Source organism: Hydra vulgaris, chromosome 02 (genome assembly GCF_038396675.1).
Source record: "Hydra vulgaris chromosome 02, alternate assembly HydraT2T_AEP".
NCBI lineage: Eukaryota > Metazoa > Cnidaria > Hydrozoa > Anthoathecata > Hydridae > Hydra > Hydra vulgaris.
Genome location: NC_088921.1, coordinates 61,230,882 through 61,254,736, shown reverse-complemented (window position 1 = coordinate 61,254,736; position 23,855 = coordinate 61,230,882). Strand labels below are relative to the sequence as shown.

The 23,855-nt window shown below is 26.3% G+C and overlaps 1 protein-coding gene across 1 annotated transcript in view; it reads left to right on the top strand.

Moving 5' to 3' along the window:
• Nucleotides 1-23,855, top strand: part of LOC100204253 (serine/threonine-protein kinase 38-like) — a 62,222-nt gene that overhangs the window by 1,464 nt on the left and 36,903 nt on the right. Inside the window, exons 2-4 of the mRNA XM_065791604.1 lie at nt 10,590-10,641; nt 10,922-11,044; nt 21,201-21,284. Of these exons, the coding sequence (XP_065647676.1) occupies nt 10,590-10,641; nt 10,922-11,044; nt 21,201-21,284 (259 nt within the window). The remainder of the gene's footprint in view (nt 1-10,589; nt 10,642-10,921; nt 11,045-21,200; nt 21,285-23,855) is intronic.

Here is a 23,855-nt window from a genome sequence, read left to right as displayed (position 1 = left end):
GATACTTAAGAGTCAGTTTCAATTGAATGATTCTCACATATTGAATTTCATGCATCATATATGTCATGATTGTGGTTTTTTATTGTGGTAAGTGACCTTTTATGCGCATCATGCAGTGTTTTAGATAATGACATCACAGTCTTGGCATAATGTTCTTTAATCACCTGCCATCATTTAGTAGAAGCAACAAAAAATGTGTATATTACTTGATAAAATCCGAAAAAGTTGACCAATTCAATGCAAAATTTTACTCCTGCTTTGTCAACCAAATTTAAGGAATGCCCCGCACAAGGGAAAAATCTTTCAAACACATTTATATCTATTAACTATTTATATCTGTTTATAACCATTTTCTGCATACCCATAAGCATTCTGCTCATCTTGTTTGCGTTATTATACCATTGAGCTCTAGACTTAAAAAAATCCAATTTACATTTTTATGTGAGTTAGACTTTTCCCTCCAAACAAAAAAAAAAAAAAATTTGAAAATGAAAAACAGTATATAGTTTGAAATTTGTATCTAATTTAAAAATTTTTGGTTAACCTATCCAAATCATTTGACTATTTTAAACTAATGAATTATAAAAATTTTACATAAATGTAAATAATAATTCTATCTTGATTCTTATTTTGGTAGATATATGACAAAGTGTTGCATTAGGTGACCTCTCTTTGGCATTGCTAAGCGTATCAATTTACTATTTATATGGTGAAGTTGTGCTTTTGCTGTCACTTCTTCTGTAATAGTAATGGAGAAATAACTCTTAGAGTTACAATTCGAAATATCTTTTACTGAAATAAGACAAACACAAATCATTTTTATAATCAGCTTATCAATCAAGCACCAATTTATTACTGATTGTAAAATATTTGAGATTAGAGCATTTCTAAAAAAATTATGCAAATCAGTTGAAACTTTAATTTTTATCTATAATTATATAATTATTTATAATTTTTATATACTAAATAATTATAAATTTATCCAACACGTTGAAGTGTTGGATAAAATTAAACAAGCATGAAAAATAACTTACAGGCAGTTGCCATGATACATGTGTGACACTTTGAGTGATGCATTGTTGTAATTTGTTACTATCCAAAAGTTTAACAAGTTTGTTAAATCATCTTTAACATAACTTTAAAACTCATCTTGCTCATAGCCAAAACAATTTTTAACTGCCATACAATTTTTAAATAACTAAAAACTTTCTGACTTTGATGCTGAATCATATGAAGTGGCAACTTAGCTCATTTTGATTTTTTTAATTCACTGCATTACATGTTTTATAAAATCATTAGATATTCGTCAAAGTAATTGGTCCAGAGTAATAAACTTATATTTACATATATATATTTACATTTAGAAAAAAGTTAGTTTAAATAATTTGCATACTGATTTTATTTTTGTTTATTTAGAGTAGTTGTTAATAAATTTAGTATTTCAAAAGATTTTTTTTTTTGCAATGCATATAAAGTAAGATATATATATTTTTTATTAACTTGCTACATACAAGAGCTATAGATTTTGTTCAAGAATTACTTATACAAGATTTACATTATATGTGAAAATCAGCAATGAAGCTTTAAAATTATAACCACAACTTATTAATGAAAATCATTTTTTAAAAGTCTAAAAATGTGATGATTTGGCCTTTTAACAAAAAAAAATTATTTAAACAACAAAAAATTGCACTCAGGCTTGGACAGGAATGGCGTGCGATCGCACTCTGTAACTGACCACGCTAATAATGTTTTTTCTTTACAATTTGACCATGGCTGTTTTAACAATTTAAATGTAATAAAAATATCATTACGTTATGAACAACAATTAACCCATTGTTGATCTTTTCTAACCTTTTTATTTTACGCAAAGGCTTTAAATAAAATAAAAAATTAGTTATAATGTTCGTTTAAAATAAACACATTTTATGTAAATTAAATATGTAAATTTTTTTTAGTAAGCATGTATTTTTTTGATAAATTTAAACATTTAAAACTATTTTTCCATGTCTTTCTAAAGCTCTTTTATAATATTAATTTTTTCAAAACACTTTAAATCGTGAATAATTTTAAACGTTAAGCTAAACTGTTTCTTATTATTTTTCTTTTCTTAGTGCATTTCTTGCACTGAAAAAAGCAGTAAATTCTTTTTTGCAGTAAATTATTTTTTCAGTGCATTTTTAAAATGTTTAAATCATCAAAACATCTAACCAGTTGTGGTCAAGTTGTCAAAAAAAAATAATTATTTACATGGTCAGCAATAGCATTTGATCACACGCCATTCCTGTTCAAGCCTGGCAAAGCATGTTTATGAAATGAAAGGAATTTGCAAATTGCAAAACTAGATTATTAAAATAAACAAAAAACAAGAGCTATAAATTAGTAGATTTTATTCAAGAATTACTCATAAAAGATGCACATTAAAAGTAAAAATCAGCAATGTAGCTTTAAAACTCTAACCAAAGTTTAATAATAAAATTTATTTTTGAAAATCCAAAAATAGTTTAATATGGCCACTTAACAAAAAAAATTTAATTTAAACAACAAAACATTTCAATACATTTTTATCAAATTAAAGGAAATATGCTTCAAATTGCAAAAGAAGATTAATAAAATAAAATTCAGAAAACAAATATAAAGAGAGTAAAATGCAAATATATTTAACAAGTTGCAAAGGAATTTAAGTCTGCTTTAATGCAAATTTTGCCTGCCTTCACATGGTAAGCTTGAAGAATTAAATAAATGTTGTTGAAATCTGTGTCACAAGCATCATTTTTTGGTTTGTGATGCATGCCTTTTACCGCCTTATTAGTATATTTTACTCTGTAATAATCTAGCTTAAACATGGTTTCAGAGGTCTTCTCAATAATTTTACCTGCAAAATGAATTGTATTGAACCTACACCATTTATCTCAAAGTTGCCCAGAACATATGTGCCAAGTTTGCAATTTTTATGTCTACCAAACTAGGCCTACTTTGGTTTCTAATTTCTCCAGGTAACTGTTCATCTCTAATACTTTCAACACTGGTACTCTTGTGTACATACTCATTTGGTATATTGACATCAAAGCAACCAGCAACTTCAACATCTTCTTCCAGGCCTTTCTTCATTATCAGCAGCTTCAACTGACAGGAAGCTTACAGTGGCTTCTGGCGCAACTGTAATCCTATTGCCTGTACTTTTTTAAGTCCTACTCCACTCTGCCTCTGTTATCTCAAAAGTTCTATTAATTCTTGGCTGATATACTCGCGCAATGTATCTCTTTGAGAAAGATATTTCCCCATTTTTGTAATGACACTTTTACTGTTAGGTGGAATGAAGCCACAGGCTCTAAAGCCAGCTCTCAAGAGGTCAGGGAAATTGTCCATTTTTATCATAAGTGCAGCCAACAACTTGGGAAAAGTCCAGTTAGGCAGTCTCTTGACAAACTTCCCCTTTTTTAGTTTCTGTTTAGTCAGTATTGCACGCCAATAACTTTTCATAGAGCCATATACTGTAACATCCAGTGGCTGCAATACTGTAACATCCAGTGTAATACTGTAACATCCAGTGCAATACTGTAACATCCAATACTGTAACATCCAGTGGCTGCAATATAGAGGTTGAGTTAGGAGGCAGAAACATCATGTAAATCTTTTCTTTCCAGCATGTTTTAAGAATAGAAGGACTTGCATGAGAAGCCAAATTGTCTCCAATCATCATCTTCCATTGATCTTTTGGCAAACTGTGACACCAAGGTAAAATCACTTTACAAAAACTTCAAAGTAAAACCTATCAAACCAGCCAGGTTTGGTTCTATTGTAATTAGCAATGGGTGGTCCATTCTTAATCCAGGTGCTCATCATGTTTTCGGCTTTATAAACAGTGTAGGGGGAAGGGGGGTTAGACCACTCCACTTGCGCTTTCTGCAAACATAATTGAGATTGAAGTGTATGTCATGTTTATTATGTTATCTAGATGCCTTGTCGCTTTTCTTTAAGTCATTCTTTTGGAGCCAGGGTCATTGCTGAGAGTAGTTTCATCATTTTTCACTACGTTAGAAGAAGGAATGTCCTTAATTAAGGTGTGCAGGTTTTTGAAAAAAACAAAAAGCTGTTCTTCACTTACAGCGGCATGGCTTCATACAATGTCTTAACTCAGCCAGATCCCAAGCAAATTTAAAATCGGCAAGTGTTACTACATTTTAAGCAATGACAAGCTCTTCATCCACAGAAATGGCAGTTCAACAAGGTTTCCGCATATTTTTGGTCTTACCACATAGATAATTTCTAAGTGTTGATCTGGGAACTTTGTAGGTCTCAAAGGCCCTTTCAACAGATGTACCAGCAGCTATGGTCTTCATAGCCTCGTCTACTTGCTCTATGAGGTAGTACTGTGTGCGTAACCTTCCTTTTGTTTGTATGTCTGTGGCATTTTGTAACTGAGAAAAAGGAAAAAAATTGAATAATTTATAAACAAAATCAATAAGTGGCCATATTACCCCAGTTTCTAAAATGGCCCATTTTCCCCACTTACTTTAAGGTAAATGCTTTGAGCTTAAGAAAGCACTTACTTAAGTAGCTCATAGAGGTCTGGTAAAAATTGCTCATTAAGTATTTACATGGCAATAGTTAGCGTTTTTAAAATCTGAAAAGACATAAAAAAATGACATACGAAAAACATTCAACAGCAAGAGTATTATTATTTTAATTTTTTTGTTACAGACATTAAAATCTCAGGTTAACATTGGGCTATAAAAAGTATGTAGAGTGGGACACTCCATCTTTAAAACTTCAGCAGTTTTTAGCGTAAATGGTGGCCATATTACCCCATCTGATGATATTTGGCCGTATTACACCATCTTACGGCCATATTACACCATCTTACTGGCCATATTACACCATCTGACGATACTTGTTACATTAACATTTAGCATTCGCAACTCTGAAAACCAGGGACTTTAGTGGAACATATACAGCTGTAGAAGCCTCAGGGAAGAAAGAGAATAGATTATACAGAAAAGATTATTACAGTAAGAATTAGCTAAAAGCTATTAAAAGGTGTTGAACTGTTGTCTAGTATAAAAGCACAAAATTGAAACAAAGATTTATTAATATTAATTGTATACATATATTTCACCAATAACATAGTAGACCTAAAGGGGCAGGGCAGGTATAACTAAGCGCACTGAGCCGAATGTTAAAAAGCAACAGGTATCCAAAATAACAAAGCACTAAAAGATTGTGGATAAAAAAAGTACAGGAATGGAAAGGTAATATGAAACAATTAAGGCTATGTGAAAAATGTGTAGACCGTATGACATAATTGAACTATTAATGTGGATTGCCCTTTCTAACTGTTGTATGTTTAAGCCATTGTTTCATACTTCCAAAGCTCTGGCAATTAATACATCAGTCTGTGTTGATGAATGTTTAGAAACACAACTTTTTAAATTAATTTACAAGTATCGTATCAACTTTTACAATTTATTTTGGGTAGATTTAGCAAGTTTATATAACTCTTAAAATTCACAAAATTTGATAGATCGACATGTCAATTATTTTGATAAAAAAGTTCAACCCATCAATTGTGTTTCAAGCATGGCAAATTAAGGAGTTTTTGAGACAACCAATCCTTATGTTAAGTATCTCTAGTAGTTTGTATTTACCTTGAACAATGAGGCAATATTGATAAAACTTTTTCAGACTAGCATCAAATGTGGTCAGTACATTTTTAAAAGAAACAATGCAACTATTTTTTTAACTTCTTTTACAATTGGAAAAATTTGCAATGAGTTGATTGCAATGTAATAAAAGACGTAATAAATAATAAACTTAATAAAATCTTCTAAAATTATGTTTAAAAACTCTAATAATATATTTTAATAATAAATTTGCGTTCTATCGGATATAGCCGACAAACAGGTTAGTCCATTGCCTGACTTTCATATGACTCCAAATTTTGTGTCCAAAGTAATTTCCTGCTTAGACTCTTCTTCAGCTTGTGGTCTGGGCAACACACCTGTTATAAATTGTTCTCTGGAGCTGTCATCTATACTTTCAAAACTATTTAACAAGTGCTTATCAGAGTCTAGTTTTCCATCCTGCTTGAAAGCGGCATCTGTTATCCCTATTTTCAAAAAATCTGGAGAGCAATCTGGCTTGTCTAACTACCGTCCCATTACTCTTCTTACTATCATAAGCAAGGTTTTTGAGTCTTTAATTAATAAACAATTAATCTCTTATCTTGAATCTAATAACTTACTTTATGATCATGAATATGGATCTGTTCTAATGCTGATTTATTAACGGTAATAACTGATAGGTTTTATTGTGCATTAGATAGATGATTGAGAAGTTTATCACTCTCGACATTTCTTAAGCCTTTGATAAAGTTTGGCATGCTGGTCTTCTCCATAAGCTTTCTTCTACGGTGTATCAGGTTCTTCATATCCTCTAACTTCAGGGGTTCCTCAAGGTTCAATCCTTTGCCCTATACTCGATAAGTAGCCAAGACTCTCTAATTGTTTGGAGGGGGCATCTGAGCTTGAAAAGGATCTCACTTCTGGTACAACATGGGGCTCACAGTGACAGGTGAACTTTAATTCAGATAAATCTCAATATTTTTTAGCCAATCGTTACCGTAATAATTTAGATCTTCTTATATTTTTGAATGGTAACATACTTGATGTGTCATCTAACCTTCATCTTTTAGGATTAACTCTTACTTCCAATCTATTTTGTAAACCATATATCAAATCTATTGCAAAATTAACAACTGCTAAGGTTGCATCTCTTTATCGTGCTTGACACTTTCTTACTCCGGATTCTATTCTTTATCTCTATAAGTCTCAAATCCATCCTTGTATGGAATACTGTTGCCATATCTGGGATGGATCTTCTAATGATGCCCTTTCTCTTTTAGACAAGGTGCAAAAACGCATTGTAAATATAGTTGGACCTACTTCAACCATTATCACATCGTTGTAATATTGCTTCTTTTTCTCTTTTTTTACAAATACTATAACAAGCACAAGAGAAACAGGCACTCTAGTGCCATATACTAAAATTCATTCTCGTGTTACTTGTCATTCAATTAAGTCTCAACCTTTTTCTGTGACTATTCCTAAGTGCTCCAAAAACTTTCGTTCGTCTAGTTTTTTTCCTCCAACATCAGTTCTTTGGATTTGGTTCCTTCATCTTGCTTTCCTGATTCATATAATTTGCAATCTTTTAAGTCGTCTTTGAATTGTTATCTTGCTCTTTAAACTTCATTTTTTTTCTTCCAGTAACTTCCAACTCTAATAGTGGTTGCTTGCAGCATTGTTGGAAGCGAAGATGTTAAAAAAAAAGAAAAAATCTTACATGAATCATGCAATTACTTAGCATTATTTGGATTTTTTTTCTTTAATTTATGATATTTTTTTTCAGTTCACAACACTTGCTTATTTTGTTTAACATTCTAAAGTAAGATTTAATTGCTTGCTACTAAGACAGTTTGGTGGATTAGCATTCTTTGGAACAATATTTTTTTGGATGACATGATTTTTTTATACCGCTACATTATTTTTTTTGGAATAATGGATCACCACCAGATCTTTTCATGATTGTTGAACTTTTTTGCTCTTTAATTGGAGAGAGTAGTTTTTCAAAGCATTTCAAGCAATAATACATTTAAAGATTTTTTTAAAATGATGTCAAAGTTTAATTTCTTATGTATAGAAAGCTTTTAAATCCACAATTACAAAAAGTCAATGCATAAAGTCATGGCATAAGTGGCAATGATATCTATCTGACAGGATAAACTAGTTATTAATGGTGATCCTTATCAAAATACCACTAATTATAGAAGTGACTCTGAGATGTTATTTAAATAACCACTACACAAGTTATGTTTACACATTAGCATTAATTTTTTTTTTCATTCTAAAGCCTCACATACTTTTTATTTTGTAGTCAATATTTTGTTTGCTTAGTTCGAAAAATAGTTCTCCTCTATTCTAATGTACTTCATTTTTTTCTCAGACATTCACTGCTCGTGTGTGACCATATAGCAAATTTATATGCCAAAGTTTTCAAATAAATTGTTATTGTAAAAAGCTATATAAAACAACAAAACAATACTACAAAGTTGTTTTGTCATTATAAAGAGCTTGTGTTAAAACATGGGATTGTTAAATTGGTAATGACAAATTTCATTTCAAGTCGCTGACACATTTAAATTTTTTTTTTTTTTTTTTTTTTTTTTTGTGCGTAGTTACATTAAGTAATGATAATATTAATTAAAATCATCAACAAACAAGTCAAATTCATATCATAAAGCTTGAATCTACCAAACTGGCCGCAGTTCCGTCCCATTGAGTAATTTTGGGGAATTGACAAATTATATTTGTGTAAGAATAAAGATTTGATTAGAGAGTTAGCATTAGTAGGAAAATAAATTGCCTAAGACACTGTGCAGAAGTTGATGTTGTCGATTAGTATAAATGTTTGCTTATTTATTTGAAATAATGAAAAATATTAAAATAGAAAGCACTTTTATAATCTTTAAGTTCCTTTGAAGTTTTTGCATTAGTGTAGTTATTTTATAATTTTTTTTTTTGAATTTTTCATCACTCAGAATTTATGATCGCATGCTTTAATATAAAACAACTTCCTTCAGTTGTTATATTACTTTTTTATACAGTTTATAATATTGTTAACATATAACTTTTTAATGATGTTTTTATAAAATTAATTAAAATAAAGCAAACTAAATAAATAGAATTATTTTAATTAATTAATTAAAAATTTGCATAAAACTTTAAACTTATTATTTGTGCTAAAACTCTATCTATAGACCAAACAAGTAAGATCAAATCAACCAACATGTAAACTTAAAAAAAATACTAAAAACCTTTTTTTAATTGCTTTTTAAGTTGTTATTTGATCAATCTATTAAAAAATAAGTATAATTAATTTTTTCATTCAAAGAGTTTTAAGTTGATGTTTTCGTTCAATTTTTTCATTAAAATTTTTTTTTTAACATCTTTGCTTCCAACAAGGCTGCAAGCAACCATTAATTAGAGTTGGAAGTTGCTGGAACAGAAAAGATGAAAATTGTAGAGCAAAATAACGATTAACAGACGACTTGAAAGATTGCAAATTATAAGAATCAGGAAAGCAAGATGGAGGAAGCAAATTCCAAAGGACTGATGTTTGAGGCAAAAAACTAGAGGCATAAGAGTTTTTGGAGCACTTAGAAACAATCACACAAAAAGGATGAGGCTTAATTGAATGACGAGTAACACAAGAATGAATATTAGTAGATGGCATAAGAGAAATTGTTTTGCAATCAAATTAATAACCAAAAAAATTTTGGTTTAATAAGTCAAATTATAAATCCATAAGTTTCAATATATGCTTAAATTTTTTTTAGGAAAAAAATTATTTTAAACTAAAGTAGAAAAATTTATTATTTTTAATTTTAAATTTTTCGTAATTTAATGTTCATCACTCGTTTAATGTTTGCAATATATTTCTACTTTTTAAACTATTTTACAAAAACAAAAAAGTAATGACATTTTATTATAATGACTATTAAAAATATTTATGTTTTAAATAAATTTTTCTTCCTCACTTGGGCTATCTGCTAAATATTGTCACTGCAGCTAGATCTATGTTTGATTTTCAAGAATGATACTCGCTACGCCACTGGGTATTATGGAGATTTCTTCAGTCTCCATTAAATTAAATTTATAATAAATTATATTTATTTAAATATTTAAGCAAATATCAAAACTTTTATAAAATTTTCAAAAACGAATATTCGAATAAGAGAATTTTAGAAGATTAAAATTCTCTTACTCAAATAGATTTCTTTTTAAAATGTATTCCGAAAAACTATTTGGGTATATATAGTAAAACTATTTGGGTATATATAGTAAAACTATTTGGGTATATATAGTGAATTTTTAAACTGGATGTTGCTACAAATAAAATAAAAATGTAAAAAAAAAAATGGTATTGTGTTTGTTATATTCTATTTAAAATTTGAAAAAAAAAATATTTAGTAAAACATATAAGATATAAAAAGAAACAGTTGTATGGCTAACTTTTGCAAATAAATGTCTTTGAGCATGTTAAGTATATTCAATAGTTTAGTAACTTAACTTTTATACAGAAATTTACTGAGATGTACTTTATCAATTAAGTAATCACAATAAATATCATTTAGAAATAGAAGCCGGATATTATTCACTTCCCCGCAAAGATTCAAAGTAATTAAAATTCAATAGCATTATATGTTGAATGAAAATCTTCTATTCAAAAGATAAATTTAGCTTAAGATACTTTATGACTCTTAATAAAAACCTTGGACAAAAACATTCTTTACTTTTAATAATGATGGAAAAAAAAAGCTAAATTTATGCTCATTAACATAAAAAATTTCTCATTTACATTTATTTTTGAGTTTTGTTCAAAAATGAAAACTTTATACTTTGTAGAAGGTTTAATGGAGTTTATATTTTATAATTATGATTGATATATATGTGATTGTTTTATACAGGTTGATACTATTAACTTCAAAGTCCTTTGAATCCCAACTATAATTATTTCAATTTATTTAGAGTGAAACAGTTAGAGGAATGTATGGATAAAGAAGGACTTACAGAAAAAGAGGTTTGATAATGTTTCAAACTTTTTATTTTGTTAAATTTTTTTTTGCTGCTTCACCTGGAAAAAGACCAGTAGATGCTATCAGTTGTACAATTAAGAGCAACAGAAAAAGTAATCCTGAGAAAAGTATTAACTTATAATTTATTAAATTAAAATGCTCAAAAAATAATACCAACAAAATGAAGATGAATTTTTGAAAAAAAAAGAAAACAATTTAAAAGTTTTGTTTTTAGGATTATATACACTTAATCTATTTTAACATGTTGTCTGTATTTAATTTTAGAAAGAATCACGAAGAACAGTTTATGCATTGCGTGAGACTGAGTTTTTAAGATTAAAACGAACTAGGATTGGACGTGAGGATTTTGAATCACTAAAAGTTATTGGAAGAGGTGCATTTGGAGAGGTATTATTTAAAATATAAAGTTAAAACCGTATAATTATTCAAGTTTTGTTTCAATTTTTACAATTCTTATTTATTACAACATCTGTAAGTATAACGAGGTATAATAACATCTGTCCAACAACATCTGTAATTTCATTGATGTCTATTAACATCTGTGCAAAAATTAAATGAATATTACAGATGTAATTACATCCTTTAAGTTAACAAAATGTAATAAGATCTGTGCAACTACATCTTTGGATTTTACTGATGTAGTTACATCTTTTAAATTATTTATTCAAACTTTAAATGAAATTATTAGGATCTGACCAGGGCAGTTTCTAAAATCAGCCCTTTTTTTTGATGATTGTGTTCAAGTATCCTTTTTTTTACTTTTATCTGCTTAAAAAGTAAATAATATTTTTTTTAATGTTTAATTTTACAAAAAGGGGAAATAAAAGCACTGATAATTCACTTGATTCTACTAAGTCAATATCAGTAAGTCATTAAAAAAATGGGGTCAGGGCACCAACATCAGTTTTTGCCATGTCTAATAACATCTGTCCAACAACATCTGTAAATATAACAAGGTATAATAACATCTGTCCAACAGCATCTGAAATTTCATTGATGTCTGTTAACATCTGTGCAAATATTGAATTACAGATGTAATTGAATCCGTTAAGTTAAAAAAATCTAATAACATCCGTGCAACTACATCTTTGGATTTTACTGATGTCGCTACATCTATGGTCTTTTAAATTATTAAAGTGTAATAACATCTGTGCAACTTCATCTGTGTGTTCTACAGATGTAGTTACATCTTTTAAATTATCAAAGTGTAATAACACCTGTGCAACAAGGTCTGTAGATTTTACTATGAAGTTATTTTTAAGATGAATTAAATAATAGTGCATTACTTTAACCAGACGTAGTTACATACAGAATTTTTTTCAGATATAATTACATCTGGAAAAATATATTAACTAATTATGCATTATAAATTACCAAATGTAGTTACAAGAAAAATACAGATGATCTTGGACAAAAATGTACAGATAATCTTGTTGTATTCCACAGATGTTGTTGGACAGATGTACTAATCTTTTACCAAAAAATGCACTGATAATTTATTATCAGTGCATTAACTCATGCTAGGTCGATATTTTAGGATATTCTTTTAAAATTGACTAATGTTAAAAGAATGTCCTAACATTGACTAATGTTAGACAGATATATTAGAATATTCTTTAAAAGTTCAGTAATGATTAAAGTTAAACAAATAATATCGTTTATATTAACAAGTTCTAGTGTTTTAAAGGTTCACAGTAACTTAAATTGTTAGATTTTTAACAAAACTTATTTGTATTTTTATGTAATTTTTAATTCTTTTGTCAAAGTAAATTGTAAGAATTATTTACCCGATTTTAAAGTTTATCTGAATTACATTTCTAGTAAAGTTCTGGATTTTTTTTTAGTTTTTCAGCCATATTAGTGTAAAATGCAATATTCCACATATTAAAAAACAATATATAATCTTTATGAGGAATAATTTTTTGAGGCACATTTGGACAAGTGCACAATGAAATTTAATAATAATTAAAATAAAACACAATGCAATTTAGTAATGAAAAAAATGTAAAGTAATTCAAAATAAAATGAAATAAAATATAAAATAACTTAATTAGTTGGTAAAATATAATGAATATAATGCCTATTTGAATATAGTAGATCCCTAATATTGAATATAATAAATAAGTAAATATATTAAAAATAAAAAGTAATGAAATTGCTCTTTTATTATAATTAACAATTTATTTTTTAATAGAGCCATAATGCTTGGAATTTGTTTTCGAGTGTTTACTTAACTTTTAAGTGCTTACTTAACTTTTACTGAGCAGTATTTAATTTTTTATTGCTAGAAGTGCTACCATTAAATTGTATGATTTTTGAATTAATGAATATGTATGATTTTTGAAGTAATGAATCATTGTATGATTTTTGATGTAATAAGTTTGTCACTTTTCACTTTAGTTTGGTATTTTTTAATTTTAGTTTGTCAATTTTTATTTTAGCCAATTTTAATTTTAATTTGGCACATGAAAATTAAACCTTGCGCTTTTAAAAATCAGGCTCCAAAAATACTTCCTCAACTTGAGAATGACATGGTGAATGGACATGCCATAAATGACACCTATTTGATGCAAATTTCCAAAACAATTAGCTGCTGAGCACAATATTTAATGAAGCCAATCATTTGCAGTTTGATTCTTGTATACTCTACGTAGATGTTTGTTGTAAAAAAAGCCATGCGCACTCATTCCACCAATGACATGAATAATTTTTCCTTTTCGGGTTGCATTACAAGATGTCACTGCACGGGTATTGTGCTTGGATTGACCTTTGGATTGTGCATTGAATTGATTATAGCTTGTTTTATCTATCCAAATTGAAACTTTGCTGTCATCCAAACCGTTTATGAAGGTTTAAACATATTGCTTTCGAGCAATTAATTAATTAAATGAGATCAAACAAATGTTTAGATTTCTGCTTAAAAATTTTTACATCTGATCTTGTGGTTGTACTGTTCATATCAATGAGCAGGTCCCTAAATAGTTTGATCATATTGGTATTCAAATTTAAATTTCTTCCAGTCACAGATGGATTATTAAAGAATTTTCGTGCAACATTGGCAGTATTGGGTTTCACTGCTGGAAGTTTGCAAGCAGTATAGAAGACCCACTCCACGCTGAATATCCTCAAATGAAGACTGCAAATTCCAAGTTTCAATATATTCTCGTCTATAATTTTATCTTTATTCCAAATAGTTTCCAAATTGAACTCTATAGGACTTGCTTGACATACATGACAACACTGAGATGCTATATTTTTTTAAAGCATTTTTGATACCACACCATTAAGTGTTTTACTATCATTCATTGTGGTATAAATAGTTGACAAACTTGAATTTATAACACAAGTATTTTCATGAAGTGTAAACTTAATATTCACTAAAGACAAAATTTCATTTTGTAAATGTTCAAATTTCTCTTGAATAAGACTAGCAGTCTCTTTGGCAAAACAAAACATAAGATGACGGGTTGCATCTGGACTATTTGGATTACAATTTTTCCATATTATCTTTTTTCCACTTTGAATCTCCAACAGTACAAACACTATACTATACACAGTGGAATCATCCACACCTCTCTTCATAGTTGCAGCATTCTAAAACTCAGATTGGTCACTCTGACCATCACCTCCCACTTAGCAAATAATGTATATGTTATCACGTTCCTCCTGTGCTAAAACTTTATTAGAATTATCTTCATCCTCCAAAAGATACTCAAACACTCTAGAAACTGAATGTTTGATCATATTGAAGAGACTACTATATATATATACAGGCCTTGTTACGAGATTTCGCTGCGTAGCGAAAACGCGTAACGCATTTCTAAGTAACTCAACTCAGCAAATATATTTTGCATCGTTAGAAGTTATATTGCGTCACTCGCGTCTTTTCAAGTACCGCATTTTAATTAAAGTTATTGTATTAACACGTTAAAAATCATACAAACAGTTTTTTTCTCACTAGAACAAAAGTTACAAATAAAATCTAAGTTCTTATTTAATAAATAATTTTAATATTTTTTTCAAATATGAACTAAATTTTATTTTGAAAAAATATTCTTTTCATGAAACGTAAAATAATGTTTGTTTATTTTCTTATGATTTTACAGTTGGTTTTTGGTTATTTTATTAACTGTTAATAAATTTGTTCTTATTTAATTTGTGAACTCTTTTTAATAATGTTTTTAAGCAATAAAGAGTTTTTTTTTTGTTATTTATCAGTTACCGATAACATATTCGTGATCATAATTTATTTTCATAAATTAAAAGAACGTCATTAAAACTTTACGTTATTGAATTAACAATAAACAAAATATCTTATTAATAAAATATTTACATCAAAATAAATCGTGCATTTTTTAAATTATGATGACTAAAAATAATTTTTATATTTAAAAGGAATTTATATATTTAATTCCTTAAGATAAAACTTAAAACACTTTATTTTTTTTAACTAATTTTTATCAACAATAAAAAAAATTATTAAGCAAACTATTTCTTTAACAAAAAATCTATTAGTTTACAATTGCGGTTAAATGCTTTTACTTACGACTTTATTTCTTCAGAATAAACGTCACATAAACGATATCATAAGATAATTAAAAATATTCTAAAAGATATAAGTTTTTGCGTAACGCAAAACTGCTGAACGCGTAGGCAAATCGCCTTTTTGCAAGCAAAATGCAAGCTGCGTAACGCTTCTTAACAAGGCCTGATATATATATATATATATATATATATATATATATATATATATATATATATATATATATATATATATACATACACATTATATGTACCTGTTTAATTTCAGTCCAAGAGCTTCAAGTATTAATTGTCCCTTCTTCCTTTTTTGTTCAACCTGCTTAATGAGCTGGTTACCCTGCTGAATCAGCTTTTCACCCTCTTTTAAAATAAGCTGTCCCTCCTCATATTTCCTCATCTGTTTCTCAGGGTCTGTTTCTATGCTATATATATATATATATATATATATATATATATATATATATATATATATATATATATATATATATATATATATATATATATAACACTTTACTTTAAAAGTATTAAAAAACTTACGAGACATATGATTTGTATACTATTTTTTTATCCAGAAAATCTTTGTATTTAGTGAAGAACAAACTGCTTTTTTTTTCCACATTTGTTAAAGTTTTTTATAAACTCAAAAGCCAGTCTTCAAAATATTTTAAAACTAACCATACAGCCAATATTATTTAGTGCAATTAACTTAGACTGCAAAAATTTGGCACAGGCTTTGAAATTTTTTCTTAAGAATATATGCCTTGGAGGAAATGCGTGTGTAAAAAGTTGATGAAGAGTGAATGTAGCCATGTTGATAATTTATAAAAACCATTGTAAGGTAAAACTGTACGTTATTGAATTACAGAATTTTCATTTACTTCACAGGAGGTTTTCGAATAAAACTCACAGTAGTAAAAATGATTTTAAAGCATGAGGTCACAGATGTTGCCTGAATATTTTTGCTTGGCAGTAAAGTCAATTCACAGTAATTATATTTTATTTAATAAAAATGAGGCGACCTCTGTGACCACATGCTCAAATCAATCAATAATTAAAAATCAAAAATTCAGCAAAAAAATGCCATGCAAAAACCTTTTTTTTCTATTTCTAGTTTTACATTCAATTAAATATATGATTATTTTAATTTTGCATAAAAATAATATAGAAATTTAACACTTATCATATACTTTGAAAAGATTTTAACAAAAGAGATTTATAAAACCTTGAAAAAACCCTTAAAATATCAAAAGTTTCAAAAAACTAAAAATAATTTTTTTTTATAGAGAATTAAAAACTGAATGCAAAAAAAAAACATTAAAAGTTTAAATATAAAAAATCACTAAAAAATATGTACAAAATCATATTTCCGCTAAGCAATGCATGGTGCGGGGTTGAAATTTGACCAGGGCTGGGGCCGGCTTTGTAACTGGGCTGCAAAAACATTTATACATCCTAAAGTATTTTTTTTAATTCAAAATTTTATGTTATATTTTGTATATATATGCATGTATAAACATGATCAACATGATCATCATTATCTTTATCATCATCATGGAAAATTTTTGCTAAAATATAATGTGTGATGTTTATGTTTATGTATTTTGTTTATGTTTTGTTTACATAAAATCATTATTAAATTTAATAAAAAAGTTTCAAATTTTGGCGTTTAAAAAGATACTGACTAACACTGGTGTAGAGGTGGACATCCTCTCCGTTCCTGCCAAGGCATATATATATATATATATATATATATATATATATATATATATATATATATATATATATATATATATATATATATATATATATATATATATATATATATATATATATATATATATATATATATATATATATATATAATAAATATATATATATATATATATATATATATATATATATATATATATATATATAAATATATATATATATGTGTGTGTGTGTGTGTGTGTATATATTGTATATAGATATATATCAGAAAAAATTGCATATACTTGGATTACATGTTCAGCGGGAAAGCTATATATATATATATATATATATATATATATATATATATATATATATATATATATATATATATATATATATATATATATATATATATATATATATATATATATATATATATATATATATATATATATATATATATATATATATATATATATATATTCATATATATATATATATGTATATATATTCATATATATATATATATATATATGTATATATATATATATGTATATATATATATATATATTTATATATATTTATTTATATATATATATATGTATATATAAATATATATATATATATATATATATATATATATATATATATATATATATATATATATATATATATATATATGTATATAAATATGTGTGTATATGCGGGGCTTGTGATGAAGAAAATCGTCAAGCCTGTTGTATCGCGCTCATAAAATTAGAATATGTTTTCAACGGGCGTGATTATGTGCGCTCGAGATAATGTCAGCGAGCGCGATCATGAAAATTGCTAAAGGCAATACTCATAATAAGCTTTTTCTTTTTTATATCTTTTTATTTATTACATAATTCTTTCGTCAAAAAATGTTTGAATTAGTATCACACTTATGAAACTACTTCAACGAAAGAGATTTTTATACTTCCAAACTTCTTGTATATTGTCAGATCGCGATTTTATTTTTAACTATTTATGTTATAAAAAAAAAATATCAAACAAAAACGCAACTTCTTATTGATTTAGTATTGAAGTATAATTTAGTGACTTAGTTTTGCTTCGTTGTTTTGATATATGTATTTTAAAATGTTACTCTGTAAACTTAATTAACGGTTGATGGTTTTTATATTTCTTGATATTTTTTATTCAAATTAATTATTTAATTTTTTTCTAAAGTTTCTTTTTTAAATTACGTTGTTTTATCTTAAAAGTATAACACAAGAATAATTTGAAATAATAATAAATAAGAATAATAACTTTTCATTTAATAAATATTGACATCATTACTTAGTTTTCTTTTCGAATGTTCTTAATTGCGAACATTCTAAACAACAGAATCATTTTAAATTTGAGTTAAAAAGAATAATAGTTAATAAAAAATCTATACTATGGACAAAAACTAATTTTAAAAATTACTCTATTATTAATATTTATTTTTATTATAAACGATGTGTGGAATATTACAAACAATAAATCAAATAAATTTTACTTGATATTTTCACAAGATTAAAAATACTCCACGGTTTTAATTTTCTTATAATGGTTTTCTAATTTTCTATTCTTATCTTATTTGCGCATTTTTGTATTCACATTGTGTTTCCACATGCACATTCCATTATTGAAATTAGTGACGATTAACGACTTTAAACTGCTCATTCATTACTTTAGTGCAAAAGAGAACGACGTTGTGCTTTTTATATTTTATATCAGTTGTTTGATAACAGAATATATTTAATAAAAAATCTTTTTTAAATATTTTATGAAATTAAAAAAATAATCTTGAGCTATTGGACAAGCGTTATTTTATACGCTCGTTATAAGCTGAACGAGCGTTGTTTATCGTGCCTAGAACATTTAAAAATACCGTGTACGGGCGCGTTTTACGAGCGGAGCGCGATCGCGCTCGCTTCATCACAAGCCCTGTATATGTATATATATATGCATATATATATATATATATGTATATATATATGTATATATATATGTATATATATATGTATATATATATGTGTGTATATATATATATATATATATATATATATATATATATATATATATATATATATATATATATATATATATATATATATATATATATATATATATATATATATGTATATATATATATATATATATATGTATATATATATATATATATATATATATGTATATATATGTGTGTGTGTATATATTGTATATAGATATATATCAGAAAAAATTGCAAATCCTTGGATTACATGTTCAGCTGGAAAGCTAAGGTCTAAAATTCAAGATGTTAATATTTCAAAGAATTAAATTTCAATAAGTATTTCATTTTATAAAAAACATAGAGTTGCATAATTAACGTCTTTGTCCGAAAAAATATTACGGCATTTATAAAGTACTATCCATATTGAAGCAGATAAAATTGTTGAAACTGGAAATGATGAAAAAATATTTTATTGATAGAGTCTGAAATGAATAACACTGCAAAATAGATAGAGTCTGAAATGAATAACACTGCAAAAAAATTTCTTACAGTCTATTATATTGTAAAACACAATATAGCCTACTCTGACCATTTTGATTTGTTACATCTTCGAAAACTGAATGAAACAAATATTGCACACAAAATGCCATCAAAAAATAGCGCAACAAATATAATATAATTTGTAAAAATTATAAACATAATAGACATAAATAATTTTAAAATAAGTTATAAAAGTAGGCAAAACTTGATCATTAATAATTGATGACAACATTTAACGAACAATCAACTTTGTTAATATTTTTAAAATGAGAATCCAATAAATCAAATTATTTATGGATTTGATTGAATTATCAGATCAAACCACAAATACTTTTACACTATCTCTGTTGGGAATTCTCAAAAAGTATGAGTTTACTGATGATTATTTAAAACATCAACAATAAAAGTTTGTATCAAATCTTTACACATCTTCTCATGTCTTCTGGTTTCTTAATATTATTTACTACAAAGTTATGAAATTTTATAAATTTGTACTAAAATGTTTTGTTTGTAATGATTTTTTTTTAATTTGTAATAAAATGTTTAAGATTTAAAATCTTGTTTTTCACTCAATTTAAAAGTTGAAATATGTTGCTGTGTAAACCAGATCTTAGGTATATCTATCTTCTATCATTTGCATGTAAATAGATCAAATGATTTAAAAAACTTTTCCTGTTTGCTTCTTTTATTTATTTAAATTATAGTGTTCGATTAATCGCGCAATTAATCGAGCACTATAATTTAAATAAATAAAAGAAGCAAACTGGAAAAGTTTTTTAAATCATTTGATCTATTTACATGCAAATGATAAAACATCATAAAAAAGTTCTTGTTATAGTTTATATTAATTACAAGCAATAAAAATAATACAACCAATAAAAATAAAATATTTGAAAAACTTGAAATAAAGAATTTCTTAAAGCCAGTCTTTTAAACATAATAACATGTTCAATGAATCTGGCAGCAGAGATGATCTGAGCTTGTCTGCAATGAATCCAGCGGTTGAAAACAGTCTTTCGTATGGAACTGTAGTCGCTTGAACTGCCAAATATTTCTTCGCAATTGTTGCTAATCGAGGATATGAACCTTGATGTAGCTTCCACCACTGAAGAGGATATGAATCCATTTTGGCGCAGGGTTCTTTTCGATATCGACTCACTTCATCTTCACTTGGGGAATCAACTTCATCCAGATCTGGTAGATTGAATGCCATTTTAAGATTTTTTGCTGATGCCTGTTGCAAAATAATTATTCAAATATTACCATAAATAAAGCATATAGATATTATCTAACTATTTCAATTAATATTATAGTACTCATAAAATTTATCTATAAAAAAAATATTGTTTTGATAAATGCATTTTTGAATCCATTGTTATGTCATTAGATATGACATAATAATGGACATAATATTGTATATCTATCATGTTTTTTTTTATTTTATATATATATTTACCTAGCAATTATTTTTACATTAATTATACTTGAAAAATTTAGAACTTTTTATTTTTTTTTATTTACATTTTTTCACTTTTTGTTGTTAATTTAAATCAAATCAGTTAAACTAGGTGTAAACTATTTAAAATTTAAAAGAAAAAGAAAAAATTAGAAAAATCAGTTTTTTATTTTACAAATCCTTTGCTATCTTTATATAAAACAGTTTTTAAATACTGTCTATGTTAAAACTTGCAATCAACCGTTTAAAAAGCTGTTAGTTGCTTTGTTTTATTTCACCCATTGTTATGATGATTTATCTTTCTTTATTAGGTGCGCTTAGTTCAAAAAGTTGACACTGGTCATGTTTATGCTATGAAAATATTGCATAAAAAAGACATGCTAGAAAAAGAACAAGTAAGGTTTTAAATTATTTTAAATTATAAATAATTTATATATTAATGAATAAATTATAAGCAATAAAAATTTTAAATTATAATTAAGTAATAAAAAGCTTTAATTTTCCATTTTCTTTTTTTTTTTCAACAATTAAAAAAATTAGAATAGTAGTTTTTTTTTTTTTATTGGATAATAATTCACCAAAATAATTATCGACATAAATTGATAATGAATCAGTGTACAAAAATTTTAACTTTTAATAATTGAAGTTTAGTGATTCAAAATTCAATCCTGATATTTTAAGTAATTTTTAGGTTGATCAATTAAAAAAGACACAGTAGTAAAGTGCTATGAAAATTTAAATTACTGATTAAATTTTCATAGCACTCGACTTTATTGTACTTGTGGATTACTAAGAAGTGTTTTTTTATTTTAGCTGTTATTATTTCTAGTAAGGGTACTTTTTTTTGCATTAAATTTTGTTTGGTTTATGATGCGTGTTGTTCTATCCAGATGATTATGTTTAATTGCAGAAACAGAAGTAAAGGTAATGCTACAGTTTCAGTGTTACATTAATGGAATGAAAAAAAAAAGGGCTTAAAATTAACATAAAGGACTAAGAGAAACAATAGATATTTATTTTTAAGTCAAGAATTAGCATGAACTGTGTGCAAGAGAGGTGCTGTTAAAGCAAGCTCTATTTTTTGCACAGTTTGTAAACAATGCTCCGAATATTTTTGGTGTTCTGTTTTAAAAAATGTATTTTTATTGGATGCAGAAAAATCAAGAATGAGATTCAAATAAATAATGGTGAAAATGTAGAGTTTGTTCATTAGTTTTGCTATTTTAAAGTCCAAGTTGAGAGAACTATCTTCATTTCTAACAACTGGTTTGCATCAATAAATATTAATTCATAAAGTACTAAATAATAAAATTTTAAAAGGAAAAAAAAAATGTGTCTAAAGAAATATAGTTTAATGATGTCTAGTTTCTGAAAAAAACAGGCATGATGCAATAATGGGAGAACACTTTTGAGTTTTGAGTTTAATCCTCACCATTTTACAATTTTAAACAATTTAAAAAGATCCTTAACTGTAAAAAAAAATATAAAAGGAAAAGATAAATTTGCAATAATGATGATGATGGTGGTGGTGATGATGATGATGATGATGATGATGATGATGATGATGATGATGATGATGATGATGATGATGATGATGATGATGATGATGATGATGACGACGACGACGATGATGATGATGACGATGATGATGATGATGATGATGATGATGATGATGATGATGATGATGATGATGATGATGATGATGATGATGATGATGATAATGGTGATGGTGGTAGTGATAATGATGATGAATTCTTTTCTAAGGTCTTTTTGGATGGGTTTTCTTTTTGAGGTCTTTTGGATAAATTTTTTACTTAAGGTCTTCTTGGATATACTTTCAGATTTTGGTGGGAAGTGAGAGCTTTTGCTCTTGCCCACACTCCCCCAAAGTGATTTACAATAGCAATTTATGGCTCTCTTAAAAATATAGTTTTGTCATGAAAAAAAACTACTTTCTTTTCTACTTTTAAATATTTACAAGAAAAATTTAAAATTCTGATGTAAACTACATCATATAAAAAAGACAATGTTTGAGTTTCAGATTTTTTCTACAGTTACTAATTTTTTTGTAGTGCTTGAGATTATATTTTAACTATACAAATGGCTAACAACTTGTCGACTTTGTAATATAATTTATTCTATAAAATAATTTTTAGCAAACAGAATTATTGAGTAGTTTTAGTAAATAGAATTTTATTATTACAAATGCAAATATAAATATTGCATAATTATTATATAAAGTTGTAATATAATGAGTAAAAAAAAAGAACTTTTTTTTTCATTTTAAACACATAAATCCAGTGTAGAGAGATTTTCTTAAAATCCTCAATGTAAAATACAGTGTAAAAATCATTATAACATTAATGACATAAGTTTGCAAAGTTGTTTAAAATAAAATGCATAAATGTTTTATCTAAGATAAAAAATGCAAAATTCTTTTTCAAAATAAATCAACATTTGCATAGTACTGCAATGCTTCTTAAAAGCCATGGTTATTTTGGGGAAAAAAAAACTATATAATTAAAAAAGATACAATTAAAATGTTTTTAATTATATTGTACTAACTGATTAGTTTCTTAAATAAAAAATTAGTTTTTTATAAAAATGTCATTATAAAAAAATAAATTGATAATGTCATAAACATTTTTCTTAGTCAATGTTATGTATTTATATTTAAGCTATTATTTAAAACTCAGTATGTAATATTAAACATTTTGAAATATATTTAAAAAAGTAAAACATTCTTTTTGAATATTTTGAATGAAGAGCTTTTTTTTTTTTTGCTCAAATTTATTTTATACTTGTTTATTATTAATAAAAATTATAATGCACTGAAATTATAAGTTATTTCATAAAAATTTTATATTATGTAATGAGTTATATATTTTGTATAATACTTATAATAAATTATAAGTTTGTCTCAATTTGAGCAAAATAAAAAAATGTCATTCACAATTTAATGTTTT